The 21,704-nt window shown below is 43.9% G+C and overlaps 1 protein-coding gene across 1 annotated transcript in view; it reads left to right on the top strand.

The window, feature by feature from the left end:
- The first annotated feature begins 9,834 nt into the window (after window positions 1-9,834).
- CCDC57 (coiled-coil domain containing 57) overlaps window positions 9,835-21,704 on the top strand; it is an 83,758-nt gene continuing 71,888 nt past the window's right edge. The window contains exons 1-5 of the mRNA XM_015420350.1: window positions 9,835-10,228; window positions 11,435-11,843; window positions 13,298-13,406; window positions 14,629-14,730; window positions 19,624-19,781. Of these exons, the coding sequence (XP_015275836.1) occupies window positions 9,835-10,228; window positions 11,435-11,843; window positions 13,298-13,406; window positions 14,629-14,730; window positions 19,624-19,781 (1,172 nt within the window). The remainder of the gene's footprint in view (window positions 10,229-11,434; window positions 11,844-13,297; window positions 13,407-14,628; window positions 14,731-19,623; window positions 19,782-21,704) is intronic.

Here is a 21,704-nt window from a genome sequence, read left to right as displayed (position 1 = left end):
GAAGAGGAAGGATGTTCTGTTCTCTGCCACTGGAGCCACTGTACCCCTCCCTCCTATAAAGAACATCACACTCCATGCTTGCATTGCCAGATTCACTGATGTCTTTCTAAATCCCCCACTTACCCTCCTTCAGGATTCTATAAAGTCTCAGGAGTTTGAATAGACTGACCCCCCCCCCCGGACAGAGTATCCGCAATTAATATGTATACAGACATATAGGCTAGTGACTGTCATCATATATTACCTGAAGAAGTGAGCAGTGACTCATGAAAGCTCATACCCTGCCACAAATTTTGTTAGTCTTTAAGGTGCCTTTTCCTTCTATTTCTTGTCCTTTAGATGCCTTTTATTTTTAGTATGGAAGCCTGGAAGCTACAGCCTGTCTTTTAACTGATGTGAGCTGCATCAGGACAAAGTTCTGAAAAGCTGGATATAAATATTATGAGTACATAAAATATAGATAAGGTCAAGACAGAGAATAGATAGAACTGGTGGAGAATATGTGTGGCCCACCAAGGACAGTTTGGAGGATGAAGAAAAAGATACAAGCTTGTGGAGAGATTTGGTAGAAATACATGAAACAAAAGATGAGAATAGATGAACATGTCACTTTGTGGAAATGACTATGGAGATGGATGCAGGGCTGGAAGAATATACAGGCAATAGAAAATGAGAATAAGGGATGCTACTGGACTAGCTGGGAGACCTTGGTTGGGAAATCCTGCTGTGCCATGGAGGTTTGCTGGGTGTCTTTGGGCTAGTCACACTCTCAACCTGACCATCTCACAGGGTTGTTGTGAGGGTAAAATGAAGGAGAGGACAAGATGTGGAGAAAGGTGGGATATAAATGAAATACATACAATTTAAAAACCTTGGTAATGCTGACGGCAACGATTTGTGGCAATGGCAGAATGTTTTATACCGGGTTGAACTTGTAACTTGGTAGAAAACGGGTCCTGGAGAGATCATCAGTGTTATCAGACGGGCAGGAGTTCGGACTGGGGTGGGGAATACAGAGTTCCCAGTAGCTGTCCCTGTTATGGTGGAGATTGATCCAATAGAAATTGGCTGGAAACATAACTAAAGAACTGAGCCCCGAACCGCAGTACAAGAGACTGGGACGGAACCAAAGACTTAAGACACGTGATCCCGGGAAGTATTTTCATGTTGCGCCAATAGCCGCGGTTTCCATGGAAATGGGACCTGCACAGCCGCCGAGACGGAACCGTTTATAGAAAAGAACAATTTGCTGGGTTTGTACGGTGGAAGGTCTTTCATGGGGTCTTTTAATCGCATCTGATTTATAAAATATAACTGTTCCTTGCGTTGAAGCATCTTCTGCAGTAAAGCCAGTTTCACTTTAAGCATAGCAGAATACAGTTTGGGAATCTGAGGCGGTCAGTGTGAGTTCAATATGAGCGCCAGTCATTCCCAGTCTCTGCGCTGGAGCTCACATATGATTTGCATAAGTATGATGAATTGTGAACTGGTTGTACTGAATATTTTGCTTCGTCTCTTACCCTTTGGAAAAACTGCCTTCGGATTCCTTTCTCTGTTTTATACAATTGGGGGTCCTGCAAGGACTCGTGGGGAGTATCTCATTTTTCCTTCCCTGAAATCCGCCATAGCTTTCCTGCTACTTTCTCACCTGTCAACATCTCTCCCCATCCCCCACCCCGTCATTTTTCTTTTTCTTTTTTTCACCTTGGCAGCCTTTTCCTGGGGAAACTGAATTATGCGATAGTCAGGTCCAGTTGTGTGGGTAGGGAACGAGCAAAGACTTAAAGGGGTCACCTAATTTCACCCCTACCCCCTCCTCCATTCTATTTCCTCTTTTCTCTTCTTGTAGTGATGTCTATATTCGTACTTTCCCTGCTTCTTTCTCCTCCACCAACCAAGATGCCATTTTTGCCTCCATTTTAGCTATATTTATTGATTTATTTACTTAATTTATACCCCACCTTTCTTCACAGGGTGAACCCAAACCAGCGTACATCCCTCTCCTCCTCTCTATTTTATCCTCACAACAAACCTGTGAGGTAGGTGAGGCTGAGTGTTTGTTACTGGCCCAAAGTCACCCCAGCCAGCTTCTATGGCACAGTAGAGATTTGAACCTGGGTTTCCCAGATCCTAGTTTGAAACTTTAATTACTACACCACACTTTTTTTGTGGGACGGCTGATGCTGAACAGTGAGCAGCTGGGCCTGCATGAGTCCTGCAAGTTGTGTGGTATCATGTTGTCTGTTGGTTACTGCCCTGAGTCTTTCCTCTTACTGACAGAAACCGAGGTTTGAAGGCTGGCAATGCAGTTGACTGGCAACAGCCACTAAGAGTAAATTTCTTAAAGCTACAGGTTCTGTTTCTGGTATTTTGAGGGCTTTTAACCACACTTTTTAAGATTTCAAATTTTTCTGCAGATCTGGAGCATATTTCAGGTTTGTAGAAAGATCCATCTTGTCTGTTTATGGCTCCAGACTCTGAATTTAAGTATCTACAGACTTGGCCATGTTGATAATTAGATATATTGCTGATTAAGATAACCAGATAATCATCACCACAGAGTAGGGAGGGGTTTTTGGGAAACTGGATGGTAAATATCAGATGGTTTGTTCCTGATAGTAATGGAAGCACAATGTCGTGTATGGAGTTGATGGTTTTAGAGAATGATACATAAAATGGACTGCTGTTATTCATTTAGTAAAGATTAATTAGTAATGAAATAGAAGACACCCTGTGTAATAATGTAAGTTCCTTTTTAATATCAGTGTTGTATTATTTTACTCAGGGTCAATGTTCCCTCTAAGCTGTGGAGTCTTGTGAGCAAAACTTCTACTTTGTGAGCTACTGGTGTTAAAGTTGTGAGCAAGCGATTTGGCTACTGCATAAATTAGTTTGCTCTGGAGCCATCCCTCCTGAGTTGAGACAAAAATGTGTGAGCCAGAGGCTAAAAACCTTGAGCTAGCTCACACTAACTCAGCTTAGAGGGAACACTGCTCAGGGTCTGTAACAGCAGTAGTAACAGCAACCCTGTGAGGCTGAGAAACAGCAGCTGGTCCAAGGTCATTTGGTAAGTTTCATGGCTAAGATTAGTACTTTCCATGCTAATTCAGGCATGTTAATTTTTACATATTTATCATAAAAAAGAGCCTGCTTTGGTGGGGAGGGCGGGGTATACATTTAATAAATAAATACAAATTTTTACTCTAGATGTAAAACTTGGTTTTTTAAAAAAGCTTCACTCTAAGAAATATGCTATTCTTGTTTTAGGACCGGGGGGGGGGGGCGACACACACCAGTAAACAGCATTGTCTTAAGTTTCAGTATCTTAGGGCTTGCGAAGTTTAACCAAAGAGGCATATGTCTGAGCTGTTGGTTTTTAAAAGCATTTTACTAAAGCATTCTGATACCACTTTTCATGTAGCTAGCATCAAATTCTGCTGTGTTTAGTGAAGGAAAAATCCTTTATTTCATGATGAAATATGTGGGGAACAAAACCCATCATGTTGTAGTTTTTTATAGAGAGAGATTTTGAAACCTTTTTCATATTAGCTCATAACATTTGTAAATTTTTTGGCACAACTCTGTGCATTTAGCAGCAGAATAAATAGAAAATACATAACAGAGACATGAGAATATAAGAGAAGCCATGCTGGATCAGGCCAATGGCTCATCCAGTCCAACACTGTGTCACACAGTGGCCAAACCCCAGGTGTCATCAGGAGGTCCACCACTGGAGCAAGAACTCCAGAAGCTCTCCCACTGTTGTCCCACAAGCACCAAGAATACAGAGCATCACTGCCCCAGACACAGTGTTCTATCTATTTTGTTGTTCAGTTGCACAGTCGAGTCCGACTCTTTGCGACCCCATGGACCAGATCACGCCAGGCCTTCCTGTCTTCCGCCGTCCTCTGAAGTTTACTCAATTTCATGTTCGTTGCATCTATGACACTGTCTAACCATCTCATCCTTTGCCGTCCCCGTTTTCTTTGACCTTCAATCTTTCCCAATCTTTCAGGGTCTTCTCCAGTGAGTGCTCCCTTCTCATTTGGTGGCCAAAGTATTTGAGCTTCAGTTTCATTATCTGGTCTTCCAGGGAACAGTCAGGGTTGATTTCTTTTAGGATTGACTGATTTGATCTTCTTGCAGTTCAAGGGACTCTCAAGAGTCTTCTCCAGCACCATAGTTCAAAAGAATCTATTCTTCGGCACTCGGCCTTCCTTATAGTCCAACTCTCGCAGCCATACATGACTATTGGGAATACCATTGCTTTGACCATGCGGACTTTTGTTGGCAGGGTGATGTCTCTACTTTTTATCATGCTGTTTAGGTTCGCCATCGCTTTCCATGATCTTAGTTTTTTTTGATGTTGAGTTTCAAGCCCACTTTTGCGCTCTCCTCTTTTACCCTGAGCAAGAGGCTCTTTAGGTCCTCTTCACTTTCTGCCATTAGAGTGGTATCGTCTGCATATCTGAGGTTGTTGATCTTTTCCCCAGCAATCTTAATTCCCGCTTGTGATTCATCCAAGCCAGCATTTCGCATGATGTACTCTGCATATATATTAAATAATCAAGGTGACAATATACATCCTTGTCATACTCCTTTTCCTATGCTAAACCAATCAGTTGTTCCATATCCGGTTCTAACTGTCGCTTCTTGACCCTTATACAGGTTTCTCAAGAGACATATGAGGTAGTCTGGTACTCCCCTCTCGTTAAGGACATGCCATAGTTTGTTGTGATCCACACAGTCAAAGGCTTTAGCATAGTCAATGAAGCAGAAGTAGATGTTTTTCTGGTACTCTCTTGCTTTCTCCATAATCCAGCGAATGTTGGCAATTTGATCTCTAGTTCCTCTACCTCTTCGAAACCCAGCTTGTACTTCTGGCAGTTCTCTATCCATGTACTGTTGAAGCCTAGCTTGTAGGATCTTGAGCATGACCTTGCTAGTGTGTGATATGAGTGCAATTGTGCGATAGTTTGAACATTCCTTGGCATTGCCCTTCTTTGGGATTGGAATGTATACTGACCTTTTCCAATCCTGTGGCCACTGTTGCGTTTTCCAAATTTGCTGGCAAATTGAGTGCAGCACTTTAACAGCATCATCTTTTAAGACTTTGAATAGCTCAGCTGGGATACCATCACCTCCACTAGCTTTGTTGTTAGTAATGCTTTCTAAGGCCCATTTAACTTCACATTCCAGGATGTCGAGCTATCTGATCTGGAAAACCTACCAATTTGAAAAAGTTAAAGGGCTCTCATTGGATTGGAAAGAAATGCTTTGTATGATCATTGTTATTGTTCCCCATGATTTACAGAGTTAAGAAACACTGTCATGATGATACAGAGAAACACGATGCTGTAAGGGAGGCTTAATAATTGTAAAGACTTTAATCAAATTAGATTTAATAGCCACGGGTTCAGTTTGACTCCTGCTTTGCTGAATCTGTGTACAGCTGTGGGATGGGGAGCTGAGACCCCTCCCCCTTCATGCAAGGTTTTCACCTCCATACTACTATTTGTTTCTTAGTGGAAGTTAGATTTACCAGGAAAAACTTCTTGCAAATTAATAACTATATATGGATTTTGTAGAATTTAAAGTATACTTTTAAATGGAAGGTGGAGTAAAAGTAAAAATAATAAGGTGAGGAAGGCAATTTTATATTTAATTGTTTCTTGTAGTGTTAAGGTGTCAGTTGTAAATAAGAAGACAGTTGTAAATAAGAAGTGTCAGTTGTAAATAAGAAGACAGAGTGAAAATTAGAAATGTTATTTCTGTACCTTAATGTTGTTCTTATACCTAAAATTGCTAGGCATTGGATATGACACAAGACACCAAGATACCAAGATTATTGGAGGATAATCTGTAGAATGAAATGAAATGTTAGTAGAACAATCAATTTAGGGAGTTATGAGATGAAACAGCCAGATTATAGCTGCATTGTTATCTATAGTTGCTGGATCAAAATAAATATTTGAAATAACAGCATTTTAAAATGTGGATGAATTTTTGTACTCTTGTCATGTTCAAGATATTATACATATTCATTGTTTCAAGACAGAAACTTGAAGAGCTGGATGTATGAGCTTCTAAGTAAAACACTAACACTGAATATGATAGTATTTTAAATCAGATAATATCTTCCTTGAAAATAGTCTTAAATAGATTTTGAATTTTAGTAGGAACTTCTTTCTGATTGCTAAAGCACAATTGCATACAACTCTTTTTACTCAGTATAGCTGCTGTATCTAACCTAATTTAATAAAGGTGGCATCTATTATTATTTTCCCTCTTGTGTCTGTAGCAGGTTTGAGCTGTGACTTGGATTATTCAAACCTTGCAAGCAATGGAGAAAGCAACATCCTATACAAGGCAGATCTGTACAGTATTGTAACTGCACTGGAGTTGCGAGGCCACTCTTGTAGCTTTTAGGACTGGATGAAAGGTACCCCTTTGGGCCTGCTCTTCCTCCTCTAAAAAGCCTCTTGTGCCACATTGGTGGCCACTGACCTGGTAAAGAAAGATGTTTTCTGTTATGTATGCGGACCGCCACCAAGAGTCTGTGGTTAAAGCAGGAGCTTGGTCCCCAAACACAAAGGGGACCTAGGATCCTAGTCCACCTCGAGCCCACCAATACAACCTTGGTGGGGAAATTCAAACCCTCCAATGGGATATAGGGGTGCCAGGTGGGACTGTATATAGTTGGCCTTGCAGGGCTGTTTTAGTTAGTCTTGCTGTGAAGCACAATAAACGCGTCTGAACGCATGTCGTAGTCCAAGTCTTCCATGCGGCGAACTCAGTACTTTACAGTAGCGACGAAGGTGGGATACCAATAAGCAGGCCAGGCTCCCCTTCCAGCGCAGCATCGTTCCCAAAGAAGCCACCGCGCTCCACACCGCTTCTGAGCAGCACCGCACCATGCCCACTGTCTCTGAACACTGCTCCCCGCCCCATGCTAGAGCCATGGCCTCCGCTCAGAGAAACCTTTAAATTTTTGACCCCACTCATCCTGAGCTCTGGGATTCGTGGACGGACCAGCTGACCTGCCACTTCGCCTTCCATGAGGTGACTGATGTGGGCAAGAGAAGGGCTCTCCTCCTCAGTTCTTGTGACGTGAACACCATCCAGCTCGCAAAGAGCCTCCTAGCCCTGAAGGCAATCCTCGAGTGCATGTACAAGGAGATTATAGAAGCCCTGACTAAGTATCTCACGCCCAGGCCAATGATGCTGGCCAAGTGGGTGGAATTCCAGGGGCGCATCCAGAAGCCTGGTCGAGACGGCTGCAGCCTTCATGGCCGCGTTGCGTCAACACGCCATGGAGTGCGCCTTCACCAAAGTAGAGGAGAACCTTTTGACCCAGTTCACCTGGGGAATCCGCAGAAAGATACTTGGCACCGCCGACCTCAAGCTCGACAAGGTGCTCCAACTCGCCATCGCCCACGAGGCCTCCCACCATGACCAACCACCAGCAGCGTCCCATCTTGTGCTCCCCGACTTGGCGCCTGAGAACTCAGACGAGGACGAGAAGCTACCACCAGAAGCTACCAGGATCTGCCAGAGCCTCCGGACACCCCGGGAAGCCTGCAGGGCGCCCCTCGTGCACTAGCTGCGGAGAGGCACATGAGCGAAAACCGTGCTGGTTCCGTGACGCCAACTGCCACATGTGTGGCAAACAAGGACATCTCGCCTGCGTCTGCCAATCCAAGGGCAACCGGAACCACCCAGCACAGCTGCAACCACGCCGCCAGACCTCCATGCACTACGAGGCCGCCGAGGAAATGGCCAACCTCTACCTCCTGACCATCCGGCCCTCACTACAGGTACTACGCCTCCCCAACTTGCCCACAGCCCCGAAATTCCAGGTCCAGGTATCGATCGAGGGGTCCCCCTGCTCAATGGAAGTGGACTCTGGGTCAGTGGCTTCCATCATTTCTGTGGAAACGTTGAAGAGACTTTGCCTGGAAGGCAGGCCACGCATGCGGCCATCGCCTTTGAGCCTGGTGGACTTCCAGAGGAACCTGGTTCCAGTACGGGGTGTGGGGACCTTCCGGGTGAAATACCGGTGATTTGAGGGTTTCCTGGACTTGATTGTGGTCGAGGGGAATTTGGTTAGTTTATTGGGGCAGGCGTGGTTTGCGCCGTGGGGCATCACCTTGGGGTGTGTGTGAATAAATGTGTGCCATGGGACTTTGCTGAGGTATGCGGGAAATTCCCTGCTGTCTTTGATGGGGCTCTGGATTGTTATAAGGGCCCCCCGGTTTCATTGCAACTTGACCCCCAGGTTGCCCCCATCTGCATGCGGTTCCGCACTGCCCCACTCGCTATTTTTTGCAAGTTGGATCTCACGCAGGTGTACCAATAGCTGCCAGTGGATGAGGCCACGGCTTCATTGTAACACACTGGGGGGCTTTTAAGGTTAGGCAGCTACAGTTTGGCATGAGTGTGGCCCCGGGGATATTTCAGCAACTAATGGACTCTTTGTTGAAAGGGATCCCTGGGGTGACGCTGTTCTTCGACGACGTCCTCATCGCCGCGACCACCCCGGACAACTTTGCCTTCCACCTCCGTGCCGTCCTTCACCATTTCGACGCAGCGGGCCTCAAAGTCGAACAGGAGAAGTGCCTCCTTGGGGTCCTGGAGGTGGATTTCTTGGGCTTCCGGGTCGATACTTTTGGCTTCCATCCGGCAAGGGACAAGGTCAAGGCCATCATGGAAGCCCCTGCACCCACCAGCAAGGCAGAACTGCAGGCGTTCTTAGGACTCTTGAATTTTTATCACGCCTTTCTGCCACACAAGGCTGCGATTGCGGAGCCCCTTCACCGCCTCCTGGACAAATCTGCGCCCTGGTCGTGGGGCCCGAGGGAAGTTGCAGCGTTCAAGGGGGTCAGGGCCAATGTTCCCTCTAAGCTGTGGAGTCTTGTGAGCAAAAATTCTACTTTGTGAGCTACTGGCATTAAAGTTGCGAGCAAGCAATTTGGCTACTGCATAAATTAGTTTGCTCTGGAGCCACCCTTACTGAGCTAAGACAAAAATGTGTGAGCTGGAGGCTAAAAAGCTGTAAGCTAGTTCACACTCAGCTTAGAGGGAACACTGGTCAGGGCGCTGCTCATCTCAAACAAGGTGCTGGTGCACTTTGATGAGTCCCTACCTGTTGTCCTCGCGTGCAATGCCTCCCCCTACGGCATTGGCGTGGTTCTGGGCCACATTCTTCCCAATGGCCGCGAGGTCCCCGTGGCCTATTACTCACGGACTTTGACAGCTGCCGAGCGCAATTACACGCAGACAGACTGGGAGGGCTTGGCGATAGTGGCGGGGGTTAAAAAGTTTTATAACTTTGTGTACGGCTGCCCCTTCACTATTGTCACGGACCACAAGCCTCTCCTCGGCTTATTTGCGGTGGACAAACAGACTCCCCAGGTACTCTCGCCCCGTGTTCTCCGTTGGTCCCTCTTCCTGGCCGGCTACAATTATCACAGGCCGGGCAAGGCGATGGGGCACGCCGATGCCCTCAGCAGACTGCCCCTCCCATTCGGGGATGCCAATCCCGCCCCCACCCCCGAGGTCCTAATGCTTGAAGTCCTCCCTGAGCCACCCATTCAGGCTGCGGACATCACTTCCCGCTCGGCCCGTGACCCCATCCTCTCCTGGGTCTTGGGCTGGGTGGTGAGGGGGTGGCCCATGTCCTCCGCAGGTCCCGAATTCACGGTGTTCACAACCCGAAGGGATGAGCTGTCGGCTCTCAAAGGGTGTCTTCTGTGGGGTGACAGGGTCATTGTTCCCCACGTCCTGTGACGAGTCCCCCACGTCCTCCACGAGTCGCATCCGGGAATAGTCCAGATGAAGGCTATGGCTCGGAGCTACGTTTGGTGCCCGGGGATTGATGCAGAGATCGAGGCCTGGGTGAGAAGATGCCAGACCTGCCAAGCAGTCCGCCCAAACCCACCAAGCGTGCCCTCACAGCCGTGGGAGTCAACGCACAAACCATGGTCCCGGTTACACATTGACTTTGCCGGGGCCCTTCTATGGGCTGATATTCCTAGTAACAGTAGACTCGTACTCCAAATGGTTGGAGATCAGCCCAGTGTCCACCACCTCCGTGAAGGCCGTCATTTGCTCACTCCGCCGGATTTTCTCCACCCACGAGCTACCGGACACGATAGTCTCCGACAATGGAACTGCCTTCATGTCAGCGGAGTTCCAGGACTTCCTCCAGCGGAACCTGATGCGGCACGTAAGGTCAGCGCCCTTCCACCCCATGACCAACGGCCAAGCAGAAAGGATGGTTCGCACAGTGAAGGAAGCCCTCAGCCGGATCACAGATGGGGACTGGGAATTCCAGCTCGCCCGCTTCCTACTAACACAGCAGACAGCACCGAACCCCGTCTCTGGGTGTTGCCCCGCGGAACTGTTGATGGGCCGGCACCCCACGATTCTGTTGGACTGCCTACAACCGGGCATCGGACTCAAGGAAACTGATGGAGAAAAGGGACGTGCCCCGGGGGGTTCTTCCCGGGCGACCCCGTGTTCATCCGGAACTTTGGGAGGGGGCCCCCCTGGATCGCTGGAAAGGTTGTCCTATGAGGTCTGTATGGAGGATGGCCAACTCCTGAAAAAACATATTGACCAACTTAGGCGGTGACAACTCCCGGAGGCAGAAGAGCAACCTCCCTAGCTTGCGGGACCGGGACTCTACACCCCTCAGGCCAGCACTCGGCCCGAAACCCCTCGCACAGACAAGCCCCCGCTGGCTGAGCCCCTGGCCACACCACCAGAACCTGAGGAGCAGCCGCTACCCCCAGCGCCAGACGCGACCAGTCAGCCCGAAACAGCCATGAGCAACCCCGTGCCAGCGCCCTGGCTTTCCTTACGAGAGCGCAGACCCCACGCCTATCTGCAAGACTATGTAACATAGGGTAAATAGAGACTAAGGGGGGAGGGGTGTTATGTACGCGGACCGCCACCAGGGTTCCGCAGCTAAAGCAGGAGCTTGGTCCCCAAACACAAAGGGGACCTAGGATCCTAGTCCACCTCGAACCCACCAATAGAACCTTGGCAGGAAATTCAAACCCTCCAATGGGATATAGGGGTTCCGGGTGGGAGTGTATATAGTTGGCCTTGCAGGGCTGTTTTAGTTAGTCTTGTTGTGAAGTACAATAAACGCGTCTGAATGCATGTCGTGGTCCAAGTCTTCCATGCGGTGAACCCAGTACTTTACATTTTCACTGACACTTAAAAGCCAGAAAAGTAGGGGCCAAGGGAACTTCAAGGAGGGAGGGAAGTTGCCACAGAGAAAGCCCTGTCTCTTGTCAACTTTCACCTTGCTTCTGCGGGTGAGGGCACTGAGAGCAGGGTTTGTGATTATGGCATTGTATTGATTAAAATGGTAGATGGAGATAATAGTCTTCTCTTTGTAATTAATACTTTTTGTCCTTCTCAGGTTCAACAATGCTACACGCACAAAAAGATTTAAATGAACTTCTCCTCTGTAAAGAACAAGAACTGAAAGAACTACAAATTAATCAGATACATTTTCTGAAAACAACACTGCAAGAAACCGAAAGACAACTTCAAGAAATACATAGGAAATTCAACAGATTAAAGGAAGATTTCACTTATAACCTTAAAATCTTAGAAGAGAGAGATAGAGAACTGGAACACTATGATACCTTGTTCACTCAGTTGAAAATAGTTGAAAATGCTAAGGAGGCAGAAGTTAGTGACCTTAGAATTCAGATGGATAAGCTACAACAGGCACTTACTCAGGAGACCAAAAAGCAAGAAACTTTGCAATACCAATATCAACAAAAGCTTAAAGAACACCAGTTAGATTTGGAGCGACTTCTGAGGTAAGATAGATCTGATTTGGGTATATATAATAAAGATTCAAATTTCCAAGCCCAAGCTGAAATTTAGAAATCTGATTAGGAAAAAAAATCAAAGGCCATTAATTGCTAAGGAAATCAAAAGGTTGGCTGTTGTGAATGTATAATTCAGTTTTTATCTTGTCTGTACATAAGAGATTTAACAGTGACTGTTACCCTTTGCATTTCATAGCATTTTGGCCTTACAGTTTACAAGTTTGTTTTCTCTGAACATGCGTGTATACTTGCCAACTGATAACACATTAAGCACTTTACAGGATCTGCCATGTACTATGGATCTGAGCTAGAGGATCTGAGTAGGATTCAGGCCATTGTGGTCTGCATGGCTGAGGTACTTTGTGCTACTTTGTTTTACAAGCTGGTCTGGGGCCCCACTGAAGAACATAGGGTATAGAAGAAGTAAATAAAAATAAAATAAGATGTGAAATACACTGCAACCTCTCCTCTGTGCTATGCAGGAGTCAATGTTGGTTCAAAGAGACAGCCTGATGTATTCTGCTTATTTGATACATAACAAAGTTTGAGTCCAGTTGTACCTTTAAAACCAACGAAGTTCTATTCATGGTATATACTTGGACACGAAAGCTTATACTGTGAATAAAACTTTGCTGGTCTTAAAGGTGCCACTGGACTCAAACTAGGGCTGCCAAGTCCCCCCGGGGGGCGGGGAAACCCCTGCCCCAGAGGCCCGTTCCCCGCTGCCGGTAGATCGGGCCCCGGGGGGAACCCCACCCCGGCGTGCGTGTCACCAGGAAGTGACGTTATGATGCCGGGCACGCTGGGGGTGGGGCCACGACCATCTGAGGGGGAAACTCTATGTTTCCCCCTCGGATGGTCGTGGGCCCGCCCCCAGCATGCCCGGTGTCATAACGTCACTTCCTGGTGACGTGCATGCGCGTGCATAGAACGCCGGACGGGAGTCCCCCGCTCCCAAAGATTTTCGACTTGGCAACCCTAACTCAAACTTTGTTCTGCTGTTTCAGACCAACATGGCTACCCCACCTAAATCTATTTGATACATGTTTATACACATAATTACTTACAGTATAGACAAATGACTCAGATTGCTACTTATGCTGTATTGTTGTTTTAGATAAATGAATTGTACAATGAGATCCTAACTGCAGTTAGGGTGAGATGACTCAATTCAGGAGAGAATAAACAAAAATAAAGCATTATTCAAGCACATAATACATATAGCAATTTATCCCCCAAAGTCTTGTTTGCAGGAACTGAAAATACCTACCAAACATGGTTATTGTAAAAACTTTGTTCTTTGAAATAGGGCATTTTATTGCAGATGAATTAATTTTAAACCTGTAACTAAAGTGAATGGGATTTTACTGGATTTTTATTTGATGAAAAGTAGTTATTTAAATATTTTTACTTAGTGTATTTTTAATTGCTTGGTTTCATAGCTCTAAAGGCTCTGATATCAGTCACCATCGCAAGGAATATGAGAATATGAAACAACAACTAGAGAGAAAACTTCAGGAAGTAGAAGGTGAACTTGCTTTGCAACGACAGGTATGGAATAATTGATAAACCAGTTAAGCAGGATAGACTGACATCTTTTCTTGTAGAGAAAACAGCCACGTTTGGTAGCTGAACTTTATATTTCCCCCTGAAATCCCTTCATTTTATTTTTTTATTTCTGACTCTAAAGGTAAAAAATGGTGCCATGATTCTAGGAAAGAGGGGGATTACTTTGTTTTCTTCCCACTCTGACATTCTCCCCTGGGAAAAATTGGTAGGATTGTGGCTAGTAAAATGAGATGGTGTAAGATTCTTTTCACAGGGTTTAGCCATAATGCTGTGCTAAATTTGCCAACCTTGAAATTTCAGGAAGGTCAGTGCTATAAATCAGGAGTGGCTTTAGACAGTCATAACGGCTAAATAAACACACAGGTCTTTGCCAGCAATTGCTGCTTCTCTGATTTCAAGGTTCTTTTCTTTCCAGCTTTGCACGTGGCTATTTTAAAAACTGTCAACTTAATAAACAATGTTTAGTTGATTAATCATCTGCCTGTTAACAATATAGGTGCCTTTTGAGATATTGAAGGAACTATAAAATAATTTAATAAACAAAATCTACCTCTCAAACTAAAGACCATCTCTTTAAAATTTTATTTTTATTTTCCTCTTACTGTAACATATCAATACTAAAACAGAGATCAAGTGGCACTTTTTAGACTAAGTCAATTTTAGCATAAGCTTTTGTTAGTCAGAGCTGAGCTGCACTCTGAGTCATAAAATCTTATGGTGGAATGAACTTGGTTAGTCTTAAAAATGCCACTTGATTTCTGTTTAGTTTTGCTACAATGTACTTAAAATGGCTACCCTTTTGAAATTAAAACTAAAATAGCCTCAAAAGTAACCACTTCCTCAACTAATGGCCTCAACAAAATTATTCACCATTGTTTAATCAACTACCGTAGTGGAATCCTAAGAACACTTTCCTGGGAATAAGTCCCGTTTAATGGACCTGAGTAGGATTCTGACCCTCTTAGGATGGCACTAAAATTTATTCATTAATACAAATGGAAGTTTCTTCCTGCTCTGGCCCTATACAAATGGCTGTGTCTCTCATGGCTGTAAAATATTTTTGCTATGGCAAAAAGATACCGTGATACTAATCATGTTTTCAGTAATCCTTTGCTTCTACTCTGTGGGTCTTAAACCCACCTTTAAACGGTGTTTTGAATATATGCTTGAACAATTATATACAATTCCATGTTTTCGATTTCAGGAACTTCTAGTGGAATTTGATGCAGAAATGAAAAAAAGAGAACATGAATTTCATCAGAAAGCAGATGAAATGAGCAATTTAGTTCTGTCTCATGAGCTTAAGGTGAGTGCAGTTTCAAAATGTGATAGGACTATAGCAATCAAGAACCAGACAGGTTAGTTACAAACAAATTATAGGAGCAATTACTAAAAACAATATGTATAACCTGAATATTATCAAAAATACATGTATTTATTATCAAATAGTTAAAAGCATTTATGGGCCCAATTGTAGCTTCATTACAGAATAAAAGTATACAATGTACACAAGTGGGAACTATTGTGACCTGATGCATTTTGGCTCAATCAGGCCTTCTTCAGTGATTAAGCAATATTAGCAAATATAGGCTCATCATACAATAGTAAGACAATTGCCAAGTTAATGTGGGACTAAAAAAGGAGTTCTATTGAGAGTGGGAAAAGGACTTCCAGTTTTAGCGCAGCAAGATTGAGTGGAGTTGCGGAGCTCTGCTCCTGCAGCCACTCGAATTGCATGGTTTGGGGGAATTTGGTTTATCCAAATTCCTAGGGGGGCCACAGGAGAGAGGTCTCTGAAGCAGGGGACTCGACGAAGTACCAGATACTAACGGCGGCTTGGTTCTGGAGTCTTTTGTCCGTCCCAAAGCCTCAGCCAAGCAATCGCCATATTGGCTCTTAAGCTGTGTCTGCCGGACTTTGAGAGAATCGAAACTAAGCTTACTTCTACAATAAATCACTTTCTACAACAAATACAAGAAGACATTTAACAAGTAAGATCCTTTTTCTCAGCATGTGTATGAAATATTTCTTGAAATAGAACTGTGGAATTCAACCAGAAAAAAGAAAAAAATATTTCTAAATTGCCAAATTACATCCAATGACAAATTTTTAACTATATACTCATATTGAATTTTTTTTACTTATAATATCAATCAATTGACTCAAGGCAGTCAGTTGACCACTGAAGAAGGCCTGTTTGAGCCAAACCGCATCAGGTCACAATAGTTCCTACTTGTGTACATTGTATACTTTTATTCTGTAATAAGGCTACAATTGGGCCTATAAATATTTTTAACTATTTGATAATAGTGTATTTTTGATAATATTCAGCTCATACATATTGTTTTTAGTAACTGGCCCTATAATTTGTAACTAACCTTTCTGGTTCTTGATTCAAATTTGGGGGGGTTAAGTCCCCCCCCCCGTATTTTTTCTCTTCTTTAGGAATATAGCAAGGCCAAAAAATACCAATACACTCATGATTACTCCTGGTTTGTTTGTTCTCTGATATGCAAAGAATCATGTTCTTCTCTGTTTCCATAAGTCCTAACTAGGGGTGGACATGAACTGGCTGACGAACCAAAGTTTGTCATGAATTTTGGCCTGGAGTTTGTGAACTGAAGAACCAGGACATTCATGGTGGTTTGTGATGGTGCATGAAGACTGTATACCCCTGCTTTCTGCTCTTTATGAGAAACAGTCAGCCATTTTAACCCTGCTTTCAGCTCCCCGCGGCTTTTCATGGGAGCAGAAAGCAGAGTTTAAATGGCTCCGAGCCATTTAAACCACCACTAGTTTCTGCTCCCTACGGCTATCTGCTGGGAGCAGAAGACTGGGGATTAAATGGCCCTGCTTTCTGCTCCCCAGGAGCAGAAAGGTTTAAATGGCTCCGAGCTGTTTAAACCGTGCCTTTACTTTCCCGTGGCTTTTCATGGGGAGCAGAAACCGTGAGGAGCAGAAAGGAAGTTAAAATGGAAGGGGTGAAGTGCCTTTCCAGGGGCACTTTGCCCCCACCTTTCGTCTGGTTGCAGTCCGTCGCAGCCAGCAGAAAAGTGAAAGGGAAGTTCCTTCCCAGGAGATCCCGCTTTCTCTGGCCAGGTCCCCCTCTCTCCCTTCCTGGGAGATCCCCCCTTTTCTCCTGATGGCCAGGAGAAAGGTGGAAGGGAAAACAACCCAAAACAGTTGCATGGCGGGTAGGGCCTCCTTGCCACACAGCTGTTTTTCACATTGTTTTGCAGTCCTTTTAAAGTTTAAAGTCTGCCCAAAGTTTTAAAGTTTAAAGTTAAAAAAAAAAAAAGTTTAAAGACTGCCCAAAACAGCTGAGCAGTGGGAAGCAAACTGTTCCCTGCCGCTCAGCTGTTTTCCAGGCTTTCTGCAAATCCCATTTAAAGGGACTGTGGTCCCTTTCAACAAGGTTTGCTGGGGGATGAACCAGTTTGGTTCATAAACAAGCCTCCTGGTTTGGGGTTCAGGTCAGAGTTCAACCACAAACCAAACCACATTTTCCCAGTTCATGTCCATCCATAGTCCTAACTAGTCTTCCCATTAAGTAGTGTAAAGGTGACTGCTGCAAATTATGGATTTCAGAGATGGCACTACTTTCCTTCACACAACTTCCCTCTGCCAATCATTAGAAACAAATGAGCAAAATGAACATTTATTGCTAACTGGAAACCCTTGTAGACTTTTTGCATGAAACAGAAAAACACGAAGTGATTATTTACAGTTTTGAAGATTAAGAGGAGGAAAAATAGATTATAGATAGAGGTCTTTTATGTAGCTATAGAGAGGGTGAATAAACTAAGTTGTATCAGTTGTAGATGAAAATCGCAATATGCTCAATTTTGCTTTTTTTTCTTTATCTTTTATGTCTTTTTTAATTCTATTCTTTGTTTAAGAAGTCTTTGAGCATATACAAAATATCCAATTTTACCTCCCAACTCCACACCTAAGATTCTTTTTTTTTTTATGCCCCCCGGAGAGGATTTTTTATTGCATTTTCTAAAAACTACAAACTACAATGAAAAAAAGGGAAAGGGTCGTCTACATCTAGGGAGAAAGGAAAGAAAACCACTACTAACTAAAACCCCAAGTATAGGAGATCATTACAACAGCTTATATAAGTCTTAATCTAAGATGCTAGTATTACATTGAACATAGTCGATTAAGCTAAATTATTTATCTTTTTAACCATTTTTTAACTGTTTAAAGACAACCCCAAGAGCATCATTTACAATAAATGCTTTAAGGCACCATTCAGAGTTCTTCAGCCTTCACTTTGCTATATCTTTTCTAATCCTCAATTGGTATTCTAGTTTAGGGACAGCCGCCCCCTTTTCTGAAGCAGAGTTCTCCATTTGCAATTGTAAAAGTTGAAATTCATCCAAAGCTTGCTTCTTTTCCAGCATTTGCACCTTTTTCTTAACTTTTTTAGAGTTGGCATCCATTTCCTTTACTTTCTCAGCTGTTTGCTCTGTCTTTTTTGTAGTTTCAGACAGTTGGAGCTGCTGAGCTGCAAAGTTCTGGTTTAAAGTTGTCAGCTGTTGATAGATGTTAGTCATCTGATCCAGTAGAGGGCGAAAAGAGCCCTCCAAAAGCTTAGAGAACTCAGTGGTCTCTTTCGGCTGTGGGCTCATGCTCCCCGGTAGTTTTACTTTTTCTTGTTTTTCTCCGTTTTTTTCCACGCCATTTTTATGGATTGTTTACTTTTGTATAAACTTGCTAAAGTCTCTGAAATTCGCCCATACACTTATCCGTGCTCTGGTAAGTTTCTTAAAACAGATTTCAACGCATAAACTTCCGCTACCCCCCCCCCTTGTTAGATCGCTTTTTAGTTTATGCATGTGGGAGGGGCCCCTCCCGTGCTCGCTTTTCTCACTGTTCCCAGGGGAGGGCTTTCTTTTTAAATTGCTGGAATTTCGCTTTTACTCGACTCACTGTTCGTTGTTGGTCATAAGACTTTGCTTAAAGTCCGTTTAAAATGCTCGATCTCCGACGCTTGTCCTGGTCAGCAGCTCTAGTTCCATTCGGATGCATAGCGGCAGGACCGTCAGGGTGGGAGAGCGCCTCAATTCCCCAGCAATGCGCTGGTGAAGAGGCCACCCTCCAAAAGCCCCATGGCTAGGAACCTTTTGCAAAGGCTCTGGGGGGGTGGGTGGCGAACAATCGCCCCCCCTAACTGCTAGCGCGCAGATTGCACCCCCAGGAGGTCTGGGAGGTGCGTCCGCCAGCGTGTCACCATAAACCGGAAGTCCTCCACCCCTAAAATTCAAAGTGTATACTCCCTTGCTCTGTTTTCTGTTCTGACCCCTTACCACCATTTATAGCACAAACATTTGTATTGACTGGTTCCTTAAAGTATCACATACAAAGAGGTAAGGAGAAGGCAAATGCCCAGATGGTGTGCTGGGCAAAGTTTAAAGGTGGTTTCCTGAGAGAGATCTTCATAAGCCTTCAGACTGTCCTGTCAAGGATTGTTAAAGATTTCTGACAGAAGTACAGATGCTTACGATGGGTGCATTCATTCAGTTTATAACTTCATGCTGTGAGTCAGTAAAAATCAGTTCATTGGGGCAATTCAGACATCATATCAAACTGTAGCTTAGAACCCAGGCATGGTCAGTCTGGTTGTCTGTCTTTCATTTTTATCCTCACAACAATCCTGTGAGTTAGATTATGCTGACAGAAAGTGATTAGCCCAAGGTCACCAAAGAGCATCATGGCAGAGTGCAGATTTGATCTCTGGTCTCTCAGATTATACTCCCATACTCAAACCAGTATACCACATGAGCTCTTTTATTTGGTCTAAAATTGCTTGTCTTTTTTTCATTTTCTGTTTTCTCAGCACTGCAGTCTGCAGGTGCAGTAGCTTTTAGAAACCAAGCCACAACCACAACTATGGTTTGCCAGTTCAGGCATCAAACCAAGCTATTGTTAGCAGAAGGCATAGGGTGCAAACTCACTTCAAACGATCATTCCCTAGTGGCACACAAACTCTGTTCCCAACTCAGATACAATTCCAACATTTAATTTTAACTGTATTTTAAATGTCTTTAGGAAAATACATTTGTGTTGTTTGGTTGGTTTCAGAAACTAAATTTGCGTAGTAATTTACTTCATTAGTCTCTTCTCTAATCATGCTTGGGATGGGGAAGGAATAAATAAAATGTGTGCTTTTGTCGTTATTTGTCTTTGAAAGGTTAAGTTGTTGACCAAGGAATTGGAAGCTTTGAAAGATGCTGGGATGAAAGCAGCAGAATCAATGAAAGTGGCAGAGGCAGCCAATTTGGAGCTGGAAAAAGAAGTCAGATGCAAGGAGTGGGAATTAAAGGATCTTGCAGCTGTAAAAGATGCTCAGTAGTGTATTTTTCCTTTGAGATTTAAGAGAAGCTTCTTTTTAGCTCACCTCTTTTTTCTTTCCGCTAATTTGAGCCTTTTCATGTCTGCAAAAGCAAAATGTGTGTGTTGTTTTCCTTTAGAGTCACATCTGGCATAACCGTGGCTCACGTCACAATTTTTACAGTGCACCTTAATGTACCTCAAAGTTGCACAGTGCTGTTTTCCAGTGTCTCTATTGCCTATGTGCTTTGTTGTTATGCTCTTTTAATCGCTCTCAAATTAGATATGAGCCTTTTGTTTACATAATAAGGGGGGGGGGTTGTTATCCAGTATCAAAACATTACTCCCAATGTGGCTGCTAGTATGGTTTTCTTTAGTCTATTACAACTTTTCTTGAATACTCAGATCTTCTTTTGTGGTCTCTGTGCAGTCCCACACATGGGTTGGGTGCCTGCGCAGGCGTGCAACCCATATATGGTACTGCACAGATGACCATTCAAAGATAATCAGTTACAGGTAAGCAACCTGTTTTTTTGCAGAGACATGCATGATAGTACATTTCTATTAAATCAAAGGGCAATTGCACACACTGATGCTGCAGATCTACAAAACTGTGCAAGGAACAGTGCCCCCCCCCCCCCCGCAAAAGCAGTTACTCATGAACCGAGTAAAAAAAAGGATCATCTGCAAATAAGAGTGCCTTCTTTGCCAAAATAAATGAAGAAAGGCAGCAAGGGCAGGGCAAGGCAAGACAGGCAACAAGACAGATGGCATATAGTGCATACGTCATAACCAGAAGACTGAGGATGGGTTAACTCAGTGCAGCAATACATTTCTGAGTTGTGTTATCTTTTACTGGAATAGTGTACATCTTTTCAGAGATGTGTTATGTAACATTCCTCACAATCCTTATGTGACTTCAACATGACCCGGAAGTGATGTAGGCCCGTCAGGGCCTTTGGGGCAATGCTCTGGTTTTTGGGCAAAAATTCTATGGTAGAAGCTAATTCTGGCATAGAGTATTTGCCCCAAAACCAGAGTGTCTCCCCAATATGCCTATGTCACTTCTGTGTCACATTGAAGTCACGTGGGCATGTTGCTGAAACATGCAATGAAACTCCCTGCTCCCAGGAAGCCCCCCCCCCATCCCCTGCCAGCTTCCCAGAGGAACCTGGCAACACTACTCACAAGTTTACTTAGTAAATTGGATTAGGTGGTAATTCAAGAGTTGCAGTGTTGTTTCTTAAAGAAAATAATTTTAAAAAAATCAGCTCCACTTTTTAGACTTTTAAAAATGTATGGATCACACATTTTAAGAATTGTCAATATAATCAGATTTAGTGGAATCATGTTTGGTTGATGCTTCATTGCTCTCGCTTTACAAACCTATGCTAAATCACACAAAAATCAGGAACTGCCACCACCTACTGGTTTAAAATGCAGTAGGTCTGTTGTAGCTTGACACACCTATGATCTGCAACTCTTCCAGTTTCTAATCTCTGATCACCCAGCTGCATTACAAGATTTTGATGTACTTTCTCAGTAACTTGGCCAAAATAACTAAAATTAGCATAGGGTAAGAGAAGCTTAGTAGAAAGCTCCCAGCTCAGAATGCTCAAGTTTACTTAAACAATAAACTGAATTTATTAACAAAAAGAACATACAACTGAGTCAGTAAAACCGATATAATAAAATTGTTCTAACTTTTAAAACTTTCCCTAACCAGTGTAATTGGCAAGTAGGTGATATGGCTACCGCAGAAGTATGACAAAAGATGTCTTTGATTAGCAATCTCAGTGTCTCTCTGCCTGCATGGCAGAAGATACAGCATGGCATCTGAAGATTCTTAACAAAAGATTTGGCTGGATATAAAAATTTTGGCAGTGAAATTGATGTGAAAAATGTTGCTGTAGAAATAGTGGTGATAATTACAAGAAAATA

This window comes from Gekko japonicus, unplaced genomic scaffold (genome assembly GCF_001447785.1).
Source record: "Gekko japonicus isolate JY-2015 unplaced genomic scaffold, Gekko_japonicus_V1.1 scaffold360, whole genome shotgun sequence".
Taxonomy (NCBI): Eukaryota; Metazoa; Chordata; class Lepidosauria; order Squamata; family Gekkonidae; genus Gekko; species Gekko japonicus.
This window is presented reverse-complemented; position numbering and strand designations above follow the sequence as displayed.